Source organism: Nyctibius grandis (genome assembly GCF_013368605.1).
Source record: "Nyctibius grandis isolate bNycGra1 chromosome W unlocalized genomic scaffold, bNycGra1.pri SUPER_W_unloc_1, whole genome shotgun sequence".
NCBI classification, from domain to species: Eukaryota; Metazoa; Chordata; class Aves; order Nyctibiiformes; family Nyctibiidae; genus Nyctibius; species Nyctibius grandis.
This window is the reverse complement of record NW_027167472.1, coordinates 1,161,090-1,179,671: the sequence shown is the minus strand read 5'-3', so window position 1 is coordinate 1,179,671 and position 18,582 is coordinate 1,161,090. Positions and strand designations below refer to the sequence as shown.

At 47.9% G+C, this 18,582-nt stretch overlaps 1 protein-coding gene across 1 annotated transcript in view; it reads right to left on the bottom strand.

Moving 5' to 3' along the window:
- Positions 1-8,500: 8,500 nt before the first annotated feature.
- The window catches only part of LOC137677088 (cyclin-dependent kinase 7-like), a 58,857-nt gene continuing 48,775 nt past the window's right edge, over positions 8,501-18,582 (bottom strand). Inside the window, exon 6 of the mRNA XM_068424273.1 lies at positions 8,501-8,689. Coding sequence (XP_068280374.1) covers positions 8,501-8,689 — 189 coding nt within the window. The remainder of the gene's footprint in view (positions 8,690-18,582) is intronic.

Below are 18,582 nucleotides of genomic sequence, written 5' to 3'. Positions count from 1 at the left end.
TCAGTAGAAATACCCAGCACAGGATGAATCCAATTAATTGTCCCTAGTAGTTGCTGCAAATCATTTAATGTAGAGATATTGTTTACCAAACAAAGTTGTTGTGGTCGTAAGGTTCTGGTAAACATTACCCATCCCAAATACTTCCAGGGCGGTTCTGTCTGTATTTTTTTCTGGGGAAATATGAAGCCCAAATTGTTGTAAAGAGTCTTTTAGATGATTTACAGTTTTCATCAGTTCTGTCTGTGTCAAAGCTGCAATGAGAATGTCATCCATATAATGGTAAATAAGAGACTGTTTAAAAACACTTCGAGTCGGCTCTATTGCAGCAGAGACCACTAACTGACAAATTGTGGGACTGTTCATCATGCCCTGTGGGAGAACCGTCCATTGGTACCTTTTCATAGGTGCCTGATTATTAATGGAAGGTACAGAGAAAGCAAAATGTGGCTGATCGCCAGGATGGAGAGGTATAGTACAAAAGCAGTCCTTCAAATCAATTATATATAACTGCCAGTCAGAAGGGATCATTGCTGGACTGGGTGTACCTGGCTGTAAAGCTCCCATAGGCTGCATTACCGCATTGACAGCTCTAAGATCCTGCAATAATCGCCATTTGCCAGATTTCTTTGGTATCACAAATATAGGGGTATTCCAAGGACTAGTTGAGGGTACGATATGTCCAGCCCTTAATTGTTCATGTACTAATTCCTCTGCCTGTTTTTGTTTCTCCCCGTTAAGGGGCCACTGATTTACCCAAACCGGTTTTGTTGTTAGCCAAGTCAGTTTGAGCCGGGATAAGAGATCAGTGACCCTTGGGTTAAATGCGCCATCATAGCTGACAGTACAATTCCCCACTGAGCTAAAAGATCACGTCCCCACAATGTAAAAGGAACAGAAAGAACAAAAGGAACTAAGGTTGCCGTTTTTCCTTCAGGGCCCACCACAAACAGAGGACGTGCACTTTGCGATGGAATTTGCAACCCTCCTACTCCATTCACAGCAGCAGCTACTTGTTTAAGAGGCCAATCTGACGGCCAGTCATTTTTGCTGCTGATGGACACGTCTGCTCCAGTATCTAACGGACCTGTGAATAACCGTCCATCAATTTTTGTTGTGAGCATGGGCCGATCATTAGTTACCTTTTGATTCCACAACACCTGTGGTGTGTTAGTACTGCCAAATCCTCCTGTGCCGCGTGGATGTGGATTAGCCGCCGGCACAGTATATGATATCAATAGCAACTGCGCCACACACTGGCCTTTAGGTATAAAACAAGGTGGTTCTGATGTCCATAACATGATTTTAATTTGGCCCATATAATCTGAATCAATAACTCCAGGTATGACAAATATATTTTGCTTTCCCACAGAAGAACAACCAAAAATTAATCCTACCAGTCCCGAAGGGAGAGGCCCATATACATTGGTATCTATGATCTTAGTCCTTTTATCATTCCATTCTGTATCAGTGGCTGAGGCCAGATCCAACCCGGCGCTGCCGGCTGTGCTGGCAACGAGTTCTGAGACTGTCCGTTTATCGGATTCTCGGACTGAGCATGTGCACAACAGACCCTGTTGTATTGGGGAACACCGGGCCTCGCGCCCCTCCTCCAGTTTCCCTGCATGGTGTTTCCATCCTTATCAAACCTTGATCGACACTGATTGCTCCAATGATAGCCCTTTTCACACTTAGGACATAATCCTCTGGGTGTTCTAGGTCTTTTTGATCCTTTCTGCTCATCTTTTTTCTTTACTGTCAGCTTTGGGCAGTTCTTTCTAATATGCCCCATTTGATTACACTCAAAACATTTCATTTCTGCTCGTCCCATGACGAGTTGCTGAGCCAAGGCACTTGCAAGTAAAGTAGCTTTATGCTCTTCGGAACCCACGTTCTGACAGGCTTTAATAAATTCTGCTATACTTTTGTAAGAGTTTTTTAGAGGGCCCAAAATTTTTTGACAATCTGCATTTGCATTTTCATAAGCCAATTGTAATAACAGCGTTTCTACTGTATTTTCATCATCAATCTGCCTGCTCAATGCAGTTTGTAAACGATCAATAAATGTAACATAGGGTTCTTGAGCTCCTTGCCTGACTGCCGCAAAAGAGGGCTGGCGTTTCCCTGCCTCCGGAACGCGTTTCAGGCACTTTAAAGCCAATGCAGAGACCTGTTGTAAATGCTGTCGAGGTAGCCCTGCCTGTACCTCTGGTGTCGCATACTGATTAACTCCCAAACATTCTTGCCTATTTTCCAAAGTGTCTGCAGAAGCAGCCTCCTGGTACTCTGCCAGCCACACTGAATATTGTGCAGGTGTTAAAATCATCCGTAAAAGTGACTTCCAATCATGTGGAGTCATAGTATAGGATTCCCCAATGACTGTTACTAAATTTGAAGTATAGTTACTGTGCAAACCATAGTCTCTCACCACAGCCCGTACTTCCTTAATCATTTCATAACTAAGGTAGCGATACTCAGGAGAATGATTTGGGCGATAGATTACCGGCATTGCTGTCAGCATGGTAAAATCTCCTTTACGAGCAGCTTCCTCTCTACAATTTTCTGCCAGCGTTTTGTATTTCGTTACACGAGACTGGTACCTTTTCAGCAAAGCCAATAGGTGGCTCGGCAGACGCAGGATACGGAGGAGCTGTTGGTGTTAACTGTGCTCTGGCCGTAGCCGCTGCCGCTGCTGCTTCCGGCTGCGAGACCCCCTGCACCGAAGGGACGGCTGCAGCCGTTTCTTTTACCGATGTTAATGGTGGGTATAAATTGGACTGTATGTCTGGATCTGTGAAATCAAGATCGTAAGGATCGTCTGATTCTCTGGAGACTGTTTCATATACAGGCTCCTGTTGCTCCTTCACATCCACTAAGGTGTTAATAGGAGTGGATGCCAGAGATTGCAAATACTCCTCTGCAGGCTGGAGTGCAGAGACTGCTGTAAAAACAACCCTCCACATTGCTTCTAAATCCTTTAGAATATCAGACTGCAACGTGTTCCTTTTTTGTATTTCTACCCCCACTTTCGCCCAAATCTTTGCATCATAAGTCCCTGATACAGGGAACCAGGTACAGTTGTCTTTGATCCACACTAATAACTGCACCAGTTTCGCTAATTGGACCTTATAGCCCTGTTCGCGTAATATACGCTGTAATACCTCAGTGTAGAGCTTATGCTCTTGGGAACTAGCCTGTCCCATGTTTATTGCAATCGCGGAACTCTCCGGTCCTGGGGACTCTCCGGTCCTGGGGACTCACTCTCCGGTCCTGAGGATTCTCCGATCCTGGGGACTCTCCGGTCCTGGGGACTCACTCTCCGATCCTGGGGACTCTCAGGTCCTGGGGACTCTCCGGTCCTGGCGCGCACTAGCCCCTGACAATCGTTCGATCAGAGTCGCCGCCGCTTCTTCGTTAATCTTCAACCTTGTTCGGGCGCCATTTGCGGCGGGCGGCAAGGAAGGCACAGACTCTGAGATCAAGGATGCAAGGGCCTGAGGCTGAAAGGCCTAAGGCTTTTTATTGTTATTCTACTACCCTATTTAACTGCTACAATGCAGGAGCCAGACTAGGCAGTTCAAGATAACATCAACATTCACACACTAAGCACTCATCACCCATTCTGGGAAGAGCCACAGTGTCCTGGGCTCAAAACATCAACAACCATTCCCTGTTTTCAGCTCTGTGTTCAGAACTGACCTTCAACACATGTTTACTTCTTTCATGCCTCAAAAATCCCTGTGAACTGGTCTCGGCTCCTTTATCTTAGAAGCAAGCAATAACTATTCTCAGTGCAGTGTTCCCAAGCAAATCTTATGCTCCCCAAGTAAAGCACAGCTGTTTGCAGGCTGAGGGTCTTCCACACCCCACTGCCCAGAGAATAGCAGCGGAACATCATTGATCCTTCTACCATCCCGTTACCCGAATCTGAGACTGAGCCACCCTTAACAGATCTTTCTGAAGAAATGGAAGCGGGACATACTCGCTGCAGAGCCCGAGGGTCGGGAAAGTCAGGCGGTAGCATGGAGGAGTTATTCACGCTGCAGCCAGCCCAGGTTACTGTGTCTGGCCCGGACCCGGCCAAGTTCTGGAGAAAATTAAGAGAGCACGCACTTGCGGACGGTGATTTCGGGGCCGTGGCTGCTATGGGTGGCAGGCTATTGGCTTGCCCGGTATATCGAGGGGACGGGAACGGCCCACCCGAGTGGGAGCCATTTAATTGGGACATGATTAAGGAGTTAAGAGCTACATGTATGCAACATGGTCTGGGCTCGCCCTATGCTCAATCGTTATTGCGTGGTATTTTTATGGGAGACTTGACAGCCCACGACTGCCGCGCGATTGCTCAGGTGATACTGACCCCTATGCAAATGTTGCTTTTTGAGGTAAACTGGAGGCGATTTGCTAACGAACAGGCATTGATGAATTGGGAATATCCACAAGATGATCCCCGTTTTGGGGCTGGGATACCGCAGTTGATGGGAGATCGTCTGATGAATTCTCCCCAATTGCAAGCTCGCTTGCATCCTTTCATCCTGCAACAGGGAAAAGAACTGGCCTTCCAGGCCCTGTTGCAGGTCCCAGATAACGGTGCTCCTCAACAATCTTGGACCACAATAAAACAAGGTCCAGGTGAGGGATATGTGAGGTTCTCCTCCCCCTCTACTCTGCCCTGGTGAGGCCGCATCTGGAGTATTGTGTCCAGTTCTGGGCCCCTCAGTTCAAGAAGGACAGGGAACTGCTAGAGAGAGTCCAGCGCAGAGCCACGAAGATGATTAAGGGAGTGGAACATCTCCCTTATGAGGAGAGGCTGAGGGAGCTGGGTCTCTTTAGCTTAGAGAAGAGGAGACTGAGGGGTGACCTCATTAATGTTTATAAATATGTAAAGGGCAAGTGTCAAGAGGATGGAGCCAGGCTCTTCTCAGTGACATCCCTTGACAGGACAAGGGGCAATGGGTGCAAGCTGGAACACAGGAGGTTCCACTTAAATTTGAGGAAAAACTTCTTTACGGTGAGGGTGACTGAACACTGGAACAGGCTGCCCAGAGAGGTTGTGGAGTCTCCTTCTCTGGAGACATTCAAAACCCGCCTGGACGCGTTCCTGTGTGATATGGTCTAGGCAATCCTGCCCCGGCAGGGAGATTGGACTAGATGATCTTTCGAGGTCCCTTCCAATCCCTAACATTCTGTGATTCTGTGATTCTGTGATTTTTAGATAGGTTGAGAGATGCCTTAGAAAAACAAATACAAAACGGGACTGCTAAAGAAGCGTTGTTGTTACAGTTAGCGAAGGACAACGCAAATGAGGACTGCAGGAAAGTTATTGCAGGGATGGCAAACCGTAACCCCACCTTAACCGAGCTAATGGATGCTTGCGGGAAAGTAGGAACCACCACATTTCAGATGGAGCATTTAGCAAAAACATTTGCAGCAGCAGTTAAGGTAGTTCATCGTTGTTATACATGCGGGCAAGAAGGTCACTTTAAGAAAAATTGCCCTAAGAAGTCGAAGCTGAGTGGGAGAGGTAACTCTGTTTTGATGTGTCATCGCTGTGGGAAGCTAGGGCATTTTGTGAAGCAGTGCAGGTCTAAGTATAATGCTCAAGGTCAGCTGATAACAACCAGCTGCAGAGTGCAGGGAAACTGGAGAAAGAACACGGGGGGGAACCGTGTGCTGACACAAATGAATCTTCCCAACCAGTTCCAGGCCTAAGCAGTTAACTCGCAGCCCGAACCGCAGGGAGCACCGGACTGGATGTTACCACAGCAACCGCAATCACAACAGAGAATAGCAGAGTGCATAAGGTTCCATTGAATGCCGTGGGACCCATTGGAAACGGGTTAAGTGCACTATTACTCAGACGTTCTAGTGTAACCTTGCAAGGTCTATTTGTTTTACCAGGAGTTATTGATGCAGACTATATGGGTCAAATTTGTGCGATGGTATGGACCCCTACCCCCCCGTGTCAATTTCCGAAGGTAGCCGGCTCGCGCAGTTGATTCCTTTCCGAGCGCAAGTCACTTGTAAACAGGATAAGATCAGAGGGGAGGGGGGGTTCGGTTCGACAGGAATGCCGCAGATCTTTTGGGCTCAGAGCATACAGAATACCCGCCCAACTTTAACTTGTGTAATCACCTTCGCCAAAGGAACCCCCTCGACAATACAGGTGACCGGGATGATTGATATGGGAGCAGATGTGACTATCATATCTGCACGTATATGGCCTCGATCCTGGCCCACCTGCTCGGCTGGGTCCATGCTGGCAGGAGTAGGTGGTGCGACACAGAGTGTCCAGAGCCGATTTATGGTGCAAGTTCAGAGCCCTGAGGGTCAGACGGCGACAGTGCGACCCTACGTGATTGATGTTCCCTTGAATTTGTGGGGACGGGATGTTCTGGGACAATGGGGAGTGGTCATCGGTACCCAAAAGGATTTTTAATAGGGGCCACTGTTGTGGAGGGTGCACAGAGACCAACTCTGCCTCTAACTTGGCTAACAAACGCCCCCGTTTGGGTGGAGCAGTGGCCCCTTCCTGAAGAAAAGTGTGTAGCCCTCTGACAATTAGTGGAAGAACAAGTAGCACAAGGTCACTTAGAACCTTCCCATAGCCCCTGGAACACCCCTGTGTTTGTGATTAAGAAAATGTTAGGTAAATGGCGACTACTGCAGGACCTGCGGAAAGTAAATGACGTGATGGAGGGGATGGGAGCCTTACAACCAGGCATGCCCTCTCCGACTATGATTCCATGAAACTGGGACATTTTGGTTATTGATCTGAAAGATTGTTTTTTCACCATCCCTTTACATGAAACTGACAAATGCAAATTTGCTTTTTTAATACCTAGTAGGAACAACATGGTGCCTTGTCAACGATATCAGTGGACGGTATTACCGCAAGGCATGAAAAACAGTCCCACAATATGTCAATGGTATGTAGCAAAGGCGTTGACACCAGTACGGGAGCAATTTCCACAGGTCTACTGTTATCATTACATGGACAATATTCTTGGGTCAGCTGCAGATAAAGCAGAACTTCAACAAGTATATCCAGTTCTGCGGCAATCATTGGCCACTTTCGGGCTGTGTATAGCACGGGAAAAAGTTCAGCAGCAGGCCCCATGGAAGTACTTGGGAGTTAAGGTCTTGGATCAGACAATTGAGCCACAATGCATCCAATTCTGAGTAAACATCAAAACCCTGAATGATGTGCAAAAATTATTAGGGACCATCAATTGGGTAAGGCCATACTTGGGCCTCCCGACTGCTCAATTGAAGCTGCTTTTTGACCTGTTGAAAGGAGACACTGATTTGATGTCTCCCCTATCACTGACAGTGGAAGCCACCTTGGCTTTAGAGGAAGTGGCCAATGGTATGCAACAGAAAAAGGTACATTGTGTGGATTTAGAGACACCAGTAAGTTTATATGTAGCCATTGCCAACTATCATCCCATGGGATTACTGGGCCAGTGGAATGAGCGCTGGCAGGATCCGCTACACGTTCTAGAGTGGCTGTTTTTATCCATTCAATCACGAAAAACAGTGAGCACTCAGATTGAGCTGATATCGAAAACAATCACGAAAGGACGCACGGGCCAAGACCCCAGTCGACTGATAATTCCCATTGAACGCGATTATGTAAGCTGGTGTATGGCAAACAGTTTACCATTTCAATTGGCCCTGGAAGGATTTGAAGGGCAGGTATCTTATCATCTTCCCAGTTACAAGCTCATTCAGAGTTACAAGTGATTCAGAAGCCGCTAGCCCAGTACAAGGCCCTACGGTCTTTACTGACGGCTCTGGAAAATCGGGAAAAGCAGTAGTTACCTGGTATGACGGAAGGCAATGGCGGGAATTGGTGCATTTAGTACAGGGATCACCTCAATTGGTTGAACTTAATGCTGCCATTGTTGCTTTTAAAACATTTTCGCATTGTGCTGTAAACATTGTTACGGACTCTGTTTATGTAGCAGACATTGCGCAGCGTGTTGATCGTGCGCTACTCAAAGAGGTAAACTCAGAACAATTATTTTCATTGCTAAAAATGCTATGGACTGTAGTGAACCGACGTACGCATAGGTATTATATCTTGCATATTCGCAGCCACACCGGTCTGCCAGGATTCATATGTGAATGGAACGCGCGCGCTGACGCCCGCGCAGCCCCTGCTTGGACCCCTCCAGTGCCAGACCTAGTTCGTCAAGCATTTCTGTCTCACCAGTTTTTTCACCAAGGGGCTCGGGCGTTAGTCTGTCAACTCAAGATCCTTTTTGCAGACGCGAAATCTATCACCGCCACTTGTCCAGAGTGTCAACGCCTAGGACCCGGACTGGTGTTTCCACGCGGGGTTAACCCGCGCAGCTGCCAAGCCTTGGACCTGTGGCAAACGGACGTAATACACGTTCCCTCTTTTGGTCACCTGCAATATGTTCACGTCTCTGTGGATACTTTTTCTAAGGTCATGTGGGCATCAGCCCATGCCGGTGAGAAAGCAATCAACGCCATCTCACATCTTCAGCAAGCCTGGGCTGCCCTTGGGATTCCGAAACGTATTAAGACGGACAATGGGCCAGCGTATGTATCTGCACTCATGGCCCGATTTCTCACCTCCTGGGGGGTGGAACATGTTACTGGCATTCCTCATTCCCTGACCGGCCAGGCCATTGTGGAACGAGTGCACCACACTCTGAAGCAACTTCTCGAAAAACAAAAAGGGGGAATGAGCTCTGAGACCCCACACGCTTGCCTGTGGAAGGCTGTGTACACATTGAATCATTTAACTGTGCCAACCGGGAAAGAGCGTCCTGTAATTATCTCTCATTTTTTGTCTTTGCAGGGAGGCGATCCTCTTGTCAGGGCAAAGGTTTTAGCACGAGACCTGCAAACGGGAAAGTGGACAGGCCCGTGGGATTTAATTACCTGGGGACGTGGGTATGCTTGTGTCTCCACAGATGCAGGGCCACGGTGGTTTCCCACCAGGTGTGTTAAGCCTGCTTTGGATCCTGGAGCTGACAAGAGGACACCAGCCGATAGTCCTTCTGCCGACACCTTGGGAGGGGAGTCACAAGGTTTGGGTGACTCTGATGCAGAGCCTGAACCAGACGCAGTTTTGTGCCTCCTTGGCTCAGCCTGAACAACCCTTTCATACATGTCTAGTGGGGGTCCCCTTAAACGGATCTGAAAGCAAAAATTACCAAAGGGTTTATTCCTAATTTGTGGGGATAGGGCTTGGCCAAGGTTGCCCAGTAAGAAGGTGGGAGGTCCGTGTACCATAAGCAAATTAAGTCTACTACTGCCTACGCGAAAAGTCATACTAACCATACTAACCTACATAAGGCCAGGTAAAAAAGAAGTGTCACTAACATAGGGATAGAATGTAACGATGCTGCCCAAGGGTTGACGCAACTGCGAAATTTAGCTTGCTGGGTTGCAAAAAGAGCTAACCAAACTTCTAGAGATTTAGAAGCATTAGCCAATGATGTAGATAGTATTTGACATGCTACATTGCAAAATAGAGCTGCTATAGATTTTTATTATTAGCGCATGGTCATGGGTCATGGGTTCTTTGATGACTGGCTGGGTCACCTAGGATTCGGGGGATGGCTGACAGGATTGATAAAGATGGGACTTATGGGATTGTTTGTAGTTTGTAACATCATGCTCATGTTACCGTGTTTGTTTTCTTGTTTGCAAAGGGCCCTGCAACGGATGATAAACACGGCCTTTTTGGTTGAAAAACAAAAAGGGGGAATTGTGGGATTGGACTGGGCTGCTGGCGGCCCTGACCTTGAAGGAATTTAGCAAGAAAACAGGATGTGAGAAAAACAAGATAAGGAGTGATATTCCAGCTGCCAACTATGGACTCGTGGCCAGTGTGTGATAGCCAATCAGCGGTTGTGGTCAGGCGCGTGAATAGCAAGTGCAACCAATCATAAAGCTAGCCAGCTAGAGGAGGGAAGATATAAAAAAAGGAATAAAATAAACACAGGCGCTCTTTTGCTTTTGCTCTTGCTTTGCTGCCTGCTTGAAACTATCATTCTGTCTCCTGTTTTTATTTGACCGCCGTGACAAATATAACGACAAAGGTATGTCACATAAATTCCCACGTACCCAAGAGTTGAGCCACTGAGGAACATCAAACAACCATCAGGTGGATCAGGCTGCTAAGACTAAAGTGTCTCAAGTAGACCTGGACTGGCAGCATAAAGATGTATTATTCTTAGCTCGGTGGACTCATAATACATTAGGCCATCAAGGAAGAGATGTGACATATAGATGGGTTTGTGACCTAATGGTGGATTTGACTACAGAGACTTTTGCACAGATCATCCACGAATGTGAAACTTGTGCTGCAATTAAACAAGCCAAATGCTTAAAACCCCTGTGGTATGGAGGACAATGGCTGAAGTACAAGTATGGGGAGGCCTGGCAGACTGATTACATCTCATTTCCATGAACCCAGCAAGACAAGAGCTATGTGCTCACAACAGTGGAAGCAATCCTGGATGGTTGGAAACATACCCTGTGCCTCATGCCACTGCCCATAACACTATTATGGGCCTTGAAAAGCAAATTTTGTGGTGACATGGCACTCCAGAAAGAATTGAGTCAGACAATGGGACTCATTTCCGAAATAGGCTCATAGACACATGGGCTAAAGAGCATGGTATTGAATGGATATATCACATCCCCTAACATGCACCAGCTGCTGGGAAAGTTGAACGATGTAATGGACTGTTGAAGACGAGACTGAAAGCAATGGGTGCTGGGACATTCAAAAATTGGGATGAACACTTAGCAAAGGCCACCTGGTTAGTTAATACCAGGGGATCTGTCAATCAGGCTGGCCCTGCTCAATCCGAACTGTTGTGCACTGTAGAGGGGGATAAAGTCCCTGTGGTACACGCAAGGAATATGTTGGGGAAAGCAGTTTGGATTACTACTGCCTTGAGCAAAGGCAAACTCATTTGAGGAATTGCTTTTGCTCAAGGACCTGGGTCCACCAGGTGGATGATGCAGGAGGAGGGGGAAGTTAGATGTGTACCTCAAGGAGATTTGATTTTGGGCGAAAATAGCCAATAACTTGAACTGTATGACGCTAATTGTTATGATACTGCTTGTCATCATTTCCCTAGTTATTTATTACAGTGAGAATCACCCCAGACTGGGAACATGGGCTGCACCAGATATACCAGCTACGAACTCCAGATGCATGACACATCATCCTGCTGTGCCCAACTTCACCAGTCTGTCACACTGTATTGAGGCCTAGTCCCAATCTGCCGACTGAGTGTATCCCACATCATTTTTTCCTGCCCTGAAAGACTGTGATGACAAATGGAACCCACAGTTTTGGACTAAATGAATTCAATGAACTTCTCAGAGATGGCCCATAGACTAAGGGAATGATATCTGTGTGTATATATGTATATATACAAGTTGAGAGACGGGGAACATAGTAGTGACTTGGATGTGATGTAAATGATATAGAATAAGGGGTGGAATCCTGTCCTGGTTTTGCTGGGATAGAATCATAGAATCAATTTTCTGTTACATTTTGTTTTAGTGCATGGCCAGCCATGGTATGCAGGTTTCCATGGTGATCAAGGCCGTTAGCAGTTTTGAATTAGCCAGGTGCTTATGCTATGAGGATTGAAAGCCAGGGCAGATGACCCAGGCTGGCCCATAGGTGTGTTTTATACCATAAACATCATGTTCACTATAAATTGGAAAGTTTGCTGGGGATGGTCCTTCTCCTCTCCTCTGTTGCTATCCCTGGAGGTTCTCACCACCACTATATGGGCGGAGCATAACTTTGTGTCTTTTGTATTAGTATTGATATTGGTTTTCTTATTTTACTGAATCTGTTTCAATTTCAACCCATGAGTCTCCCCCCTTTTCCCGATTCCCTTTCTTGGCTGGGGAGGGGTCATTGGGTGATAGAACAACTGGTTATTGTTTAGCCCTGGATGCAGGCTAAATGTAGACAGCTGCATAGAAGAAGTGTGTCCAGCAGGTCGAGGGAGTTGATTCTCCCCCTCTGCTCTGGTGAGACCCCACCTGGAGTACTGTGCTCAGATCTGAGCCTCCCCTCAGCATAAGACAGACATGGACCTGCTCAAGCGGGTCCAGAGGAGGGTCACAAAGATGACTGGGAGCTGGAGCACCTCCACTATGAGGACAGGCTGAGAGAGTTGGGGTTCTTTAGCCTAGAGAAGAGAAAGCTCTGGGGAGACCTTATAGCAGCCTTCCAGTACCTGAAGGGGGCCTACAAGAAAGCTGGAGAGGGACTCTTTACCAGGGAATGTAGTGATAGGCCAAGGGGTAATGGTCTTAAACTTAAAGAGGGTAGATTTAGATTAGATGTTAGGAGGAAATTCTTTACTGTGAGGGTGGTGAGACACTGGAACAGGTTAGAATAGAATAGAATATTTCAGTTGGAAGGGAGCTACAATGATCAGCTAGTCCAACTGCCTGACCAATTCAGGGCTGACCAAAAGTTAAAGCATGTTATTTTCAAGATGCCTCTTAAACACTGACAGGCTTGGGGCATTGACCACCTCTCTAGGAAGCCTGTTTCAGTGTTTGACCACCCTCTCAGTAAAGAAATGCTTCTTAATGTCAGCTCTGAACCTCCCCTGACACAGCTTTGAACCATTCCTATGTGTCCTATGTGCTGGAGCCTGAGCGTTTTCCTGAGTGTCAGGAAGACACGAATCTAGGTGAAAGACCTTCTAAGGGGCTACTTAAACAGAAGCAACCAACTAGGAGGGTTGCAACCAGCTCCAAAAAGGAGAAAAGTAATTGTTATAGGTGACTCCCTGCTAAGGGGAACGGAGGGCCCCATATGCAGGCCAGACCCAACTCACAGGGAAGTCTGCAGCCTCCCTGGGGCTCGGGTAAGGGATGTTGCCAGGAGGCTTCCTGAACTGGTGAGGCCCTCTGACTACTACCCACTATTAGTATTCCAGGTGGGTAGGGATGAGATTGAAGGGAGAAGTCCCAGGGCAATCAAAAGGGACTTCAGGGCCCTGGGGCATTTGGTGAAGGGGGTAGGTGCACAGGTTATATTCTCCTCAATTCCTTCGGTGTTAGGTGAAAATAGGGAAAGGACTATGAAAATACAACAGATTAATACGTGGCTAAGAGACTGGTGCTGTAGGTGGGATTTTGGGTTCTTTGACCACAGGGTGGCTTTCATGGCACTGGGCCTGCTTATGCCGGATGGGGAACACCTGAGTCAGAAGGGGAAAAGGGTTATGGCCCAGAAGTTGGCAGGGCTGGTCAAGAGATCTTTAAACTAGGTTTGATGGGGGAGGGGGATAAGATCAGGGCAACTACAAATGAACCTAGGGGCAACAGGCCTGCATCAGGGGCAAGACCGTTAGCCCAGCTGAAGTGCATTTACACCAATGCACACAGTATGGGCAACAAACAGGAAGAGCTAGAAGCCACTGTACAGCAGGAAGGTTATGATGTGGTTGCCATCACAGAAACGTGGTGGGATGACTCTCATGACTGGAGTGCTGCTATGGATGGCTATAAGCTCTTTAAGAGGGACAGGCGAAGCAGGAGAGGCGGTGGGGTAGCGCTGTATGTTAGGGAGTGCTTGGACTGTGTTGAAATTGAGGAAGATGGTGAGGATGACAAGGTTGAATGTCTATGGGTAAAGATCAGGGGGAAGGTCGGCAGGGCGGACATTACGGTGGGATGAGCAGGCGGATGAGGCATTTTACAAGCGGCTGTCAGAAGCCGCCCGGTCGCCGGCCCTTGTACTCGTGGGTGACTTCAACTTGCCGGATGTCTGCTGGAAATACAACATGGCAGAGAGGAAGCAATCTAGGAGGTTCCTCGAATGTGTGGAGGACAACTTCCTCATGCAAGTGGTAAAAGAGCCCACTAGAGGAGGGGCCCTGCTTGACCTGTTGTTTGTGAACAGAGAAGGACTAGTGGGAGATGTGAGGGTCGGTGGCCGTCTTGGGAACAGTGACCATGAAATGTTAGAGTTTTCGATAGTGGGGGAAGTAAGGAGGGGCAAGAGCAGAACTTCTGCCTTAGATTTCTGCCAGGCAGACTTTAGCCTGTTTAAGAGGCTGGTGGACCGAGTCCCTTGGGAGTCGGTCCTGAAGGGCAAAGGAGTCCAGGAAGGCTGGACGTGCTTTAAAAAGGAATTGCTAAACATTCAAGAGCAGGCTGTCCCGGTGTGTAGGAAGACAAGCCGTCGGGGAAAAAGACCAGCCTGGTTAAACAGAGAATTTAGGCTAGAACTTAAGAAAAAAAAGAGAGCCTACTTACTCTGGAAGAAGGGTCAGGCAACTTGGGAGGTCTATAGGGACGTTGCCAGGTCGTGTAGGGAGAAGATTAGAAGGGCCAAAGCTCAATTAGAGCTCGATTTGGCTGCTACGGTCAAAGATAATAAAAAAAGCTTCTACAAATACATTAACAGCAAAAGGAGGGTCAAGGAGAGCCTCCACCACTTGCTGAATGAGGAGGGTAGTGTAGTGTCAGGGGATGAGGAAAAGGCAGAGGTGCTCAATGCCTTCTTTGCCTTGGTCTTTAATGTCAAGACCGGTTGTCCTCAGGAGAGACAGCCCCCAGAGCCTGAAGTTAGGGACAGGGGGCTGTGTGAACCCCCCGTAATCCAGGAGGAGACAGTTAGTGACCTGCTGTGCCAGTTGGACACTCACAAGACTATGGGCCCGGATGGGATTCACCCCAGAGTAATGAAGGAACTGGCAAATGAACTTGCCAAACCACTCTCTATTATCTACCGGCAGTCCTGGTTAACTGGAGAAGTTCCAGCTGACTGGAAATTAGCAAATGTAACGCCCATCTACAAGAAGGGTCGGAAGGATGATCCAGGGAACTATAGGCCTGTCAGCCTGACCTCGGTGCCAGGCAAGGTGATGGAACAGAGCATCCTGAGTGCCATTACACGGCACATGCAGGACAATCGGGGCCAGCCAACATGGATTCATGAAAGGCAGGTCCTGCTTGACCAACTTGGTCTCCTTCTATGACCAAGTGACCCGCTTAGTAGATGAGGGCAGGGCTGTGGATGTAGTCTATCTAGACTTCAGTAAGGCATTCGACACTGTCTCCCACAGCATCCTCCTAGACAAACTGGCTGCCCGGGGCTTGGATGGGTGGACTCTTCAATGGGTTAAAAACTGGCTGGATGGCCGAGCCCAGAGAGTGGTGGTGACTGGGGCAAAGTCCAACTGGCGGCCGGTCACTAGCGATGTTCCCCAGGGCTCAGTTCTGGGGCCGGTGCTGTTCAATATCTTTATAGATGATCTAGACGTAGGGATTGAATGCACCCTCAGTAAATTTGCAGATGACACCAAGCTGGGTGGGAGTGTCAATCTGCTGGAGGGTAGGAAGGCCCTACAGAGGGATCTGGAGAGGTTAGATAGATGGGCCGAGACCAACGGCATGAGGTTCAACAAGAACAAGTGCCGGGTCTTACACTTCAGCCACAACAACCCCATGCAGTGCTACAGGCTGGGGGAAGAGTGGTTAGAGAGCGGCCCGGCAGAAAGAGACTTGGGGGTGCTGATCGACAGCTGGCTAAACATGAGCCAGCAGTGTGCCCAGGTGGCCAAGAAGGCCAATGGCATCCTGGCCTCTATTAGGAATAGTGTAGCCAGCCAGTCTAGGGAAGTGATCGTCCCTCTGTACTCGGCACTGGTGAGGCCGCACCTTGAGTACTGTGTCCAGTTCTGGGCCCCGCACTTCAAGAAAGATGTTGAGGTGTTGGAGCGAGTCCAGAGGAGGGCGACCAAGCTGGTGAAGGGTCTGGAGGGTCTGACCTACGAGGAACGGCTGAGGGAGCTGGGGTTGTTTAGCCTGGAGAAGAGGAGGCTAAGAGGTGACCTTATTGCAGTCTACAACTACCTGAAGGGAGGTTGTAGTGAAGTGGGAGTCAGCCTCTTCTCCCAGGCAACTAGTGATAGGACAAGAGGACACAGCCTCAAGCTTCTCCAGGGGAGGTTCAGGTTGGACATTAGGAAGAATTTCTTTACAGAAGGGGTTATTAGACATTGGAATGGGCTGCTCAGGGAGGTGGTGGAGTCACCATCTCTGGATGTGTTTAAAAAAAGACTGGACATGGCACTTTTAGTGCCATGGTCTAGTTGACATGGTGGTGTCAGGGCAATGGTTGGACTCGATGATCCCTGAGGTCTCTTCCAACCTGGTTGATTCTGTGATTCTGTGATTCTGTCCTATCACCGGATACCAGGGAGAAGAGATCAGCACCTCCCTCTCCACTTCCCCTCCTCAGGAAGCTGCAAAGAGCAATGAGGTCACCCCTCAGCCTCCTTTTCTCCAAACTAGACAAACCGAGAGTCCTTAGCTGCTCCTCATAGGACATTCCTTCCAGCCCTTTCACCAGCTTTGTTGCCCTCCTCTGGACACATTCAAGGACCTTACCATCCTTCTTAAATTGTGGGGCCCAGAACTGCACACAGTACTCAAGGTGAGGCTGCACCAACACTAAATACAGCAGGATAATCATCTCTCTTGACCAGCTGGCTATACTGTGTTTGATGCACCCCAGGATGCGGTTTGCCCTCTTGGCTGCCAGGGCACCCTGCTGACTCACATTGAGCCTGCTGTCAACCAGCACCCCCAGATCCCTTTCTGCAGGACTACTCTCCAGCCACTCCTCTCCCATTTTGTACTTGTGCCTGGCATTACTCCATCCTAGGTGCAGAATCTGGCATTTTGACTTGTTAAATTTCATCCCATTAATCATTGTCCAATGCTCCAATCTATCCAGATCCCTCTGCAAGGCCTCTTGTCCCTCAAGAGAGTCAACAGGACCTCCCAGTTCAGTATCATCAGCAAACTTGTTAATGGTGCATTCAAGTCCTGCATCCAGATCATTGATAAATATATTGAACAGAACTGGCCCTAGAATTAAGCCCTGAGGAACACCACTGGTGACCTGTTGCCAGCCAGATGTAGCCCCATTCACTGCAACACTTTGAGCTCTGCCCTTCAGCCAGTTCTTCACCCAGCATACCATGAACCTGCTCATCCCACAGCTGGACAACTTGTCCAGAAGTATGCTGTGAGGGATGGTATCAAAAGCCTCACTAAAATCCAGAAAAACTACATCCACTGCCTTCCCTTCATCCACTAGATGGGTGACCCTATCATAGAAGGATATCAAATTAGTTAAACAGGACTTTCCCTTTGTGAACCCATGTTGACTGTGCCTGATGATTGCATTATTCTTTAAATGCCTTTCAATAGCACCCAGTATGATCTTCTCCATAATTTTTCCAGGTACTGAGGTTAGACTAACAGGTCTGTAGTTCCCTGGGTCTTCCCTCACGCCCTTCTTGTAGATGGGAATAACATTGACTAGCTTCCAGTCAGCAGGGACCTCCCCAGGCTCCCAAGACCTTTGGTAGATGATTGAGAAGGGTCCTGCCGTAACGTGCGCTAGCTCCTTCAGTACTCTGGGATGAATCCCATCAGGCCCCATGGACTTGTGAACATTCAGCTGATACAACTGATCCCTTACAATTTCAGTGTCATCATACGGAAAGTCACTGTTCCCAAACTCGTGGTCCTCTGACTCGGGATGGGGCAGCCCAAGGTCTGTCAGTATTATTGAAGACTGAGGCAAAAAACGCACTGAATACCTCCACTTTTTCTTCATCCCTATTAGTCAGATGACCATCTTCAACAAGTATCAGTCCAATGTTTTCTTTAGACTTCCTCTTGCTATTGACATACTTAAAAAAGCCTTTGTTGTTATTTGACACAACACTGGCCAGTTTCAACTCTAATTGAGCTTTGGCCTTTCATGTCTTCTCCCAGAATATATGAACCACAGCTCTGTAATCTTCCTGTGAAGCCTGACCTTGCTTCCAGAGATAGTACAATTTCTTTTCCTCTTGAGCTCCACTGTAGAGGGGTTTTTGGAGGAGAATGGTCATGTAATGAGCCAGAAGTATGAGAGTATGGAGTGAGGGCTTAGCTGCGTGACAAGAGTCGTGTAGCTAGTGTCAACAAGCCGACCTTGGAGAGATGAGGAAAAACAGTAGCTGAGCAAACAAGAATTGAGGGAGTAGCCGGTGGGAGCCGAACACGGAGGAGAAGAAACAAGAACTGATGGAGCCAATTAAGAAAAGACCAGTGGCAGAGCAGTGACCAATCAACACATCAAAGAAGAGTATGTTTAGTAATATTAACCAGTAGCAATGCACATGCTTACAGCCAGGGAAAGTACAAAATGTATAAAAGGGACAGCTTATGCTTAAGAAAGGGTCTTCACTTTGATTCACATTGGATTTTGTGGAGGCGTGTTCCTTCTCCTCACTCCATGAGGAGTTCCCTGTTCAGCCAAGCTGGTCTTCTGCCCCACTTGCTTGACTTTCGACACAGTGGAATTGCCTGCTCCTGTGCTTCTAAAAGGTGGTTCTTAAAAGCTGACCAGCACTTGTGGACTCCTAAGCCCTCAAAAGCAGATTCCCAGGGTACTCTGCTAAATAGCTCCCTGAATAGCTTAAATTTTGCTCTCCTCAAGTCCAGGGTAGCAACTCTGCTGTCTTTTTTTCTCATTGCACTGAA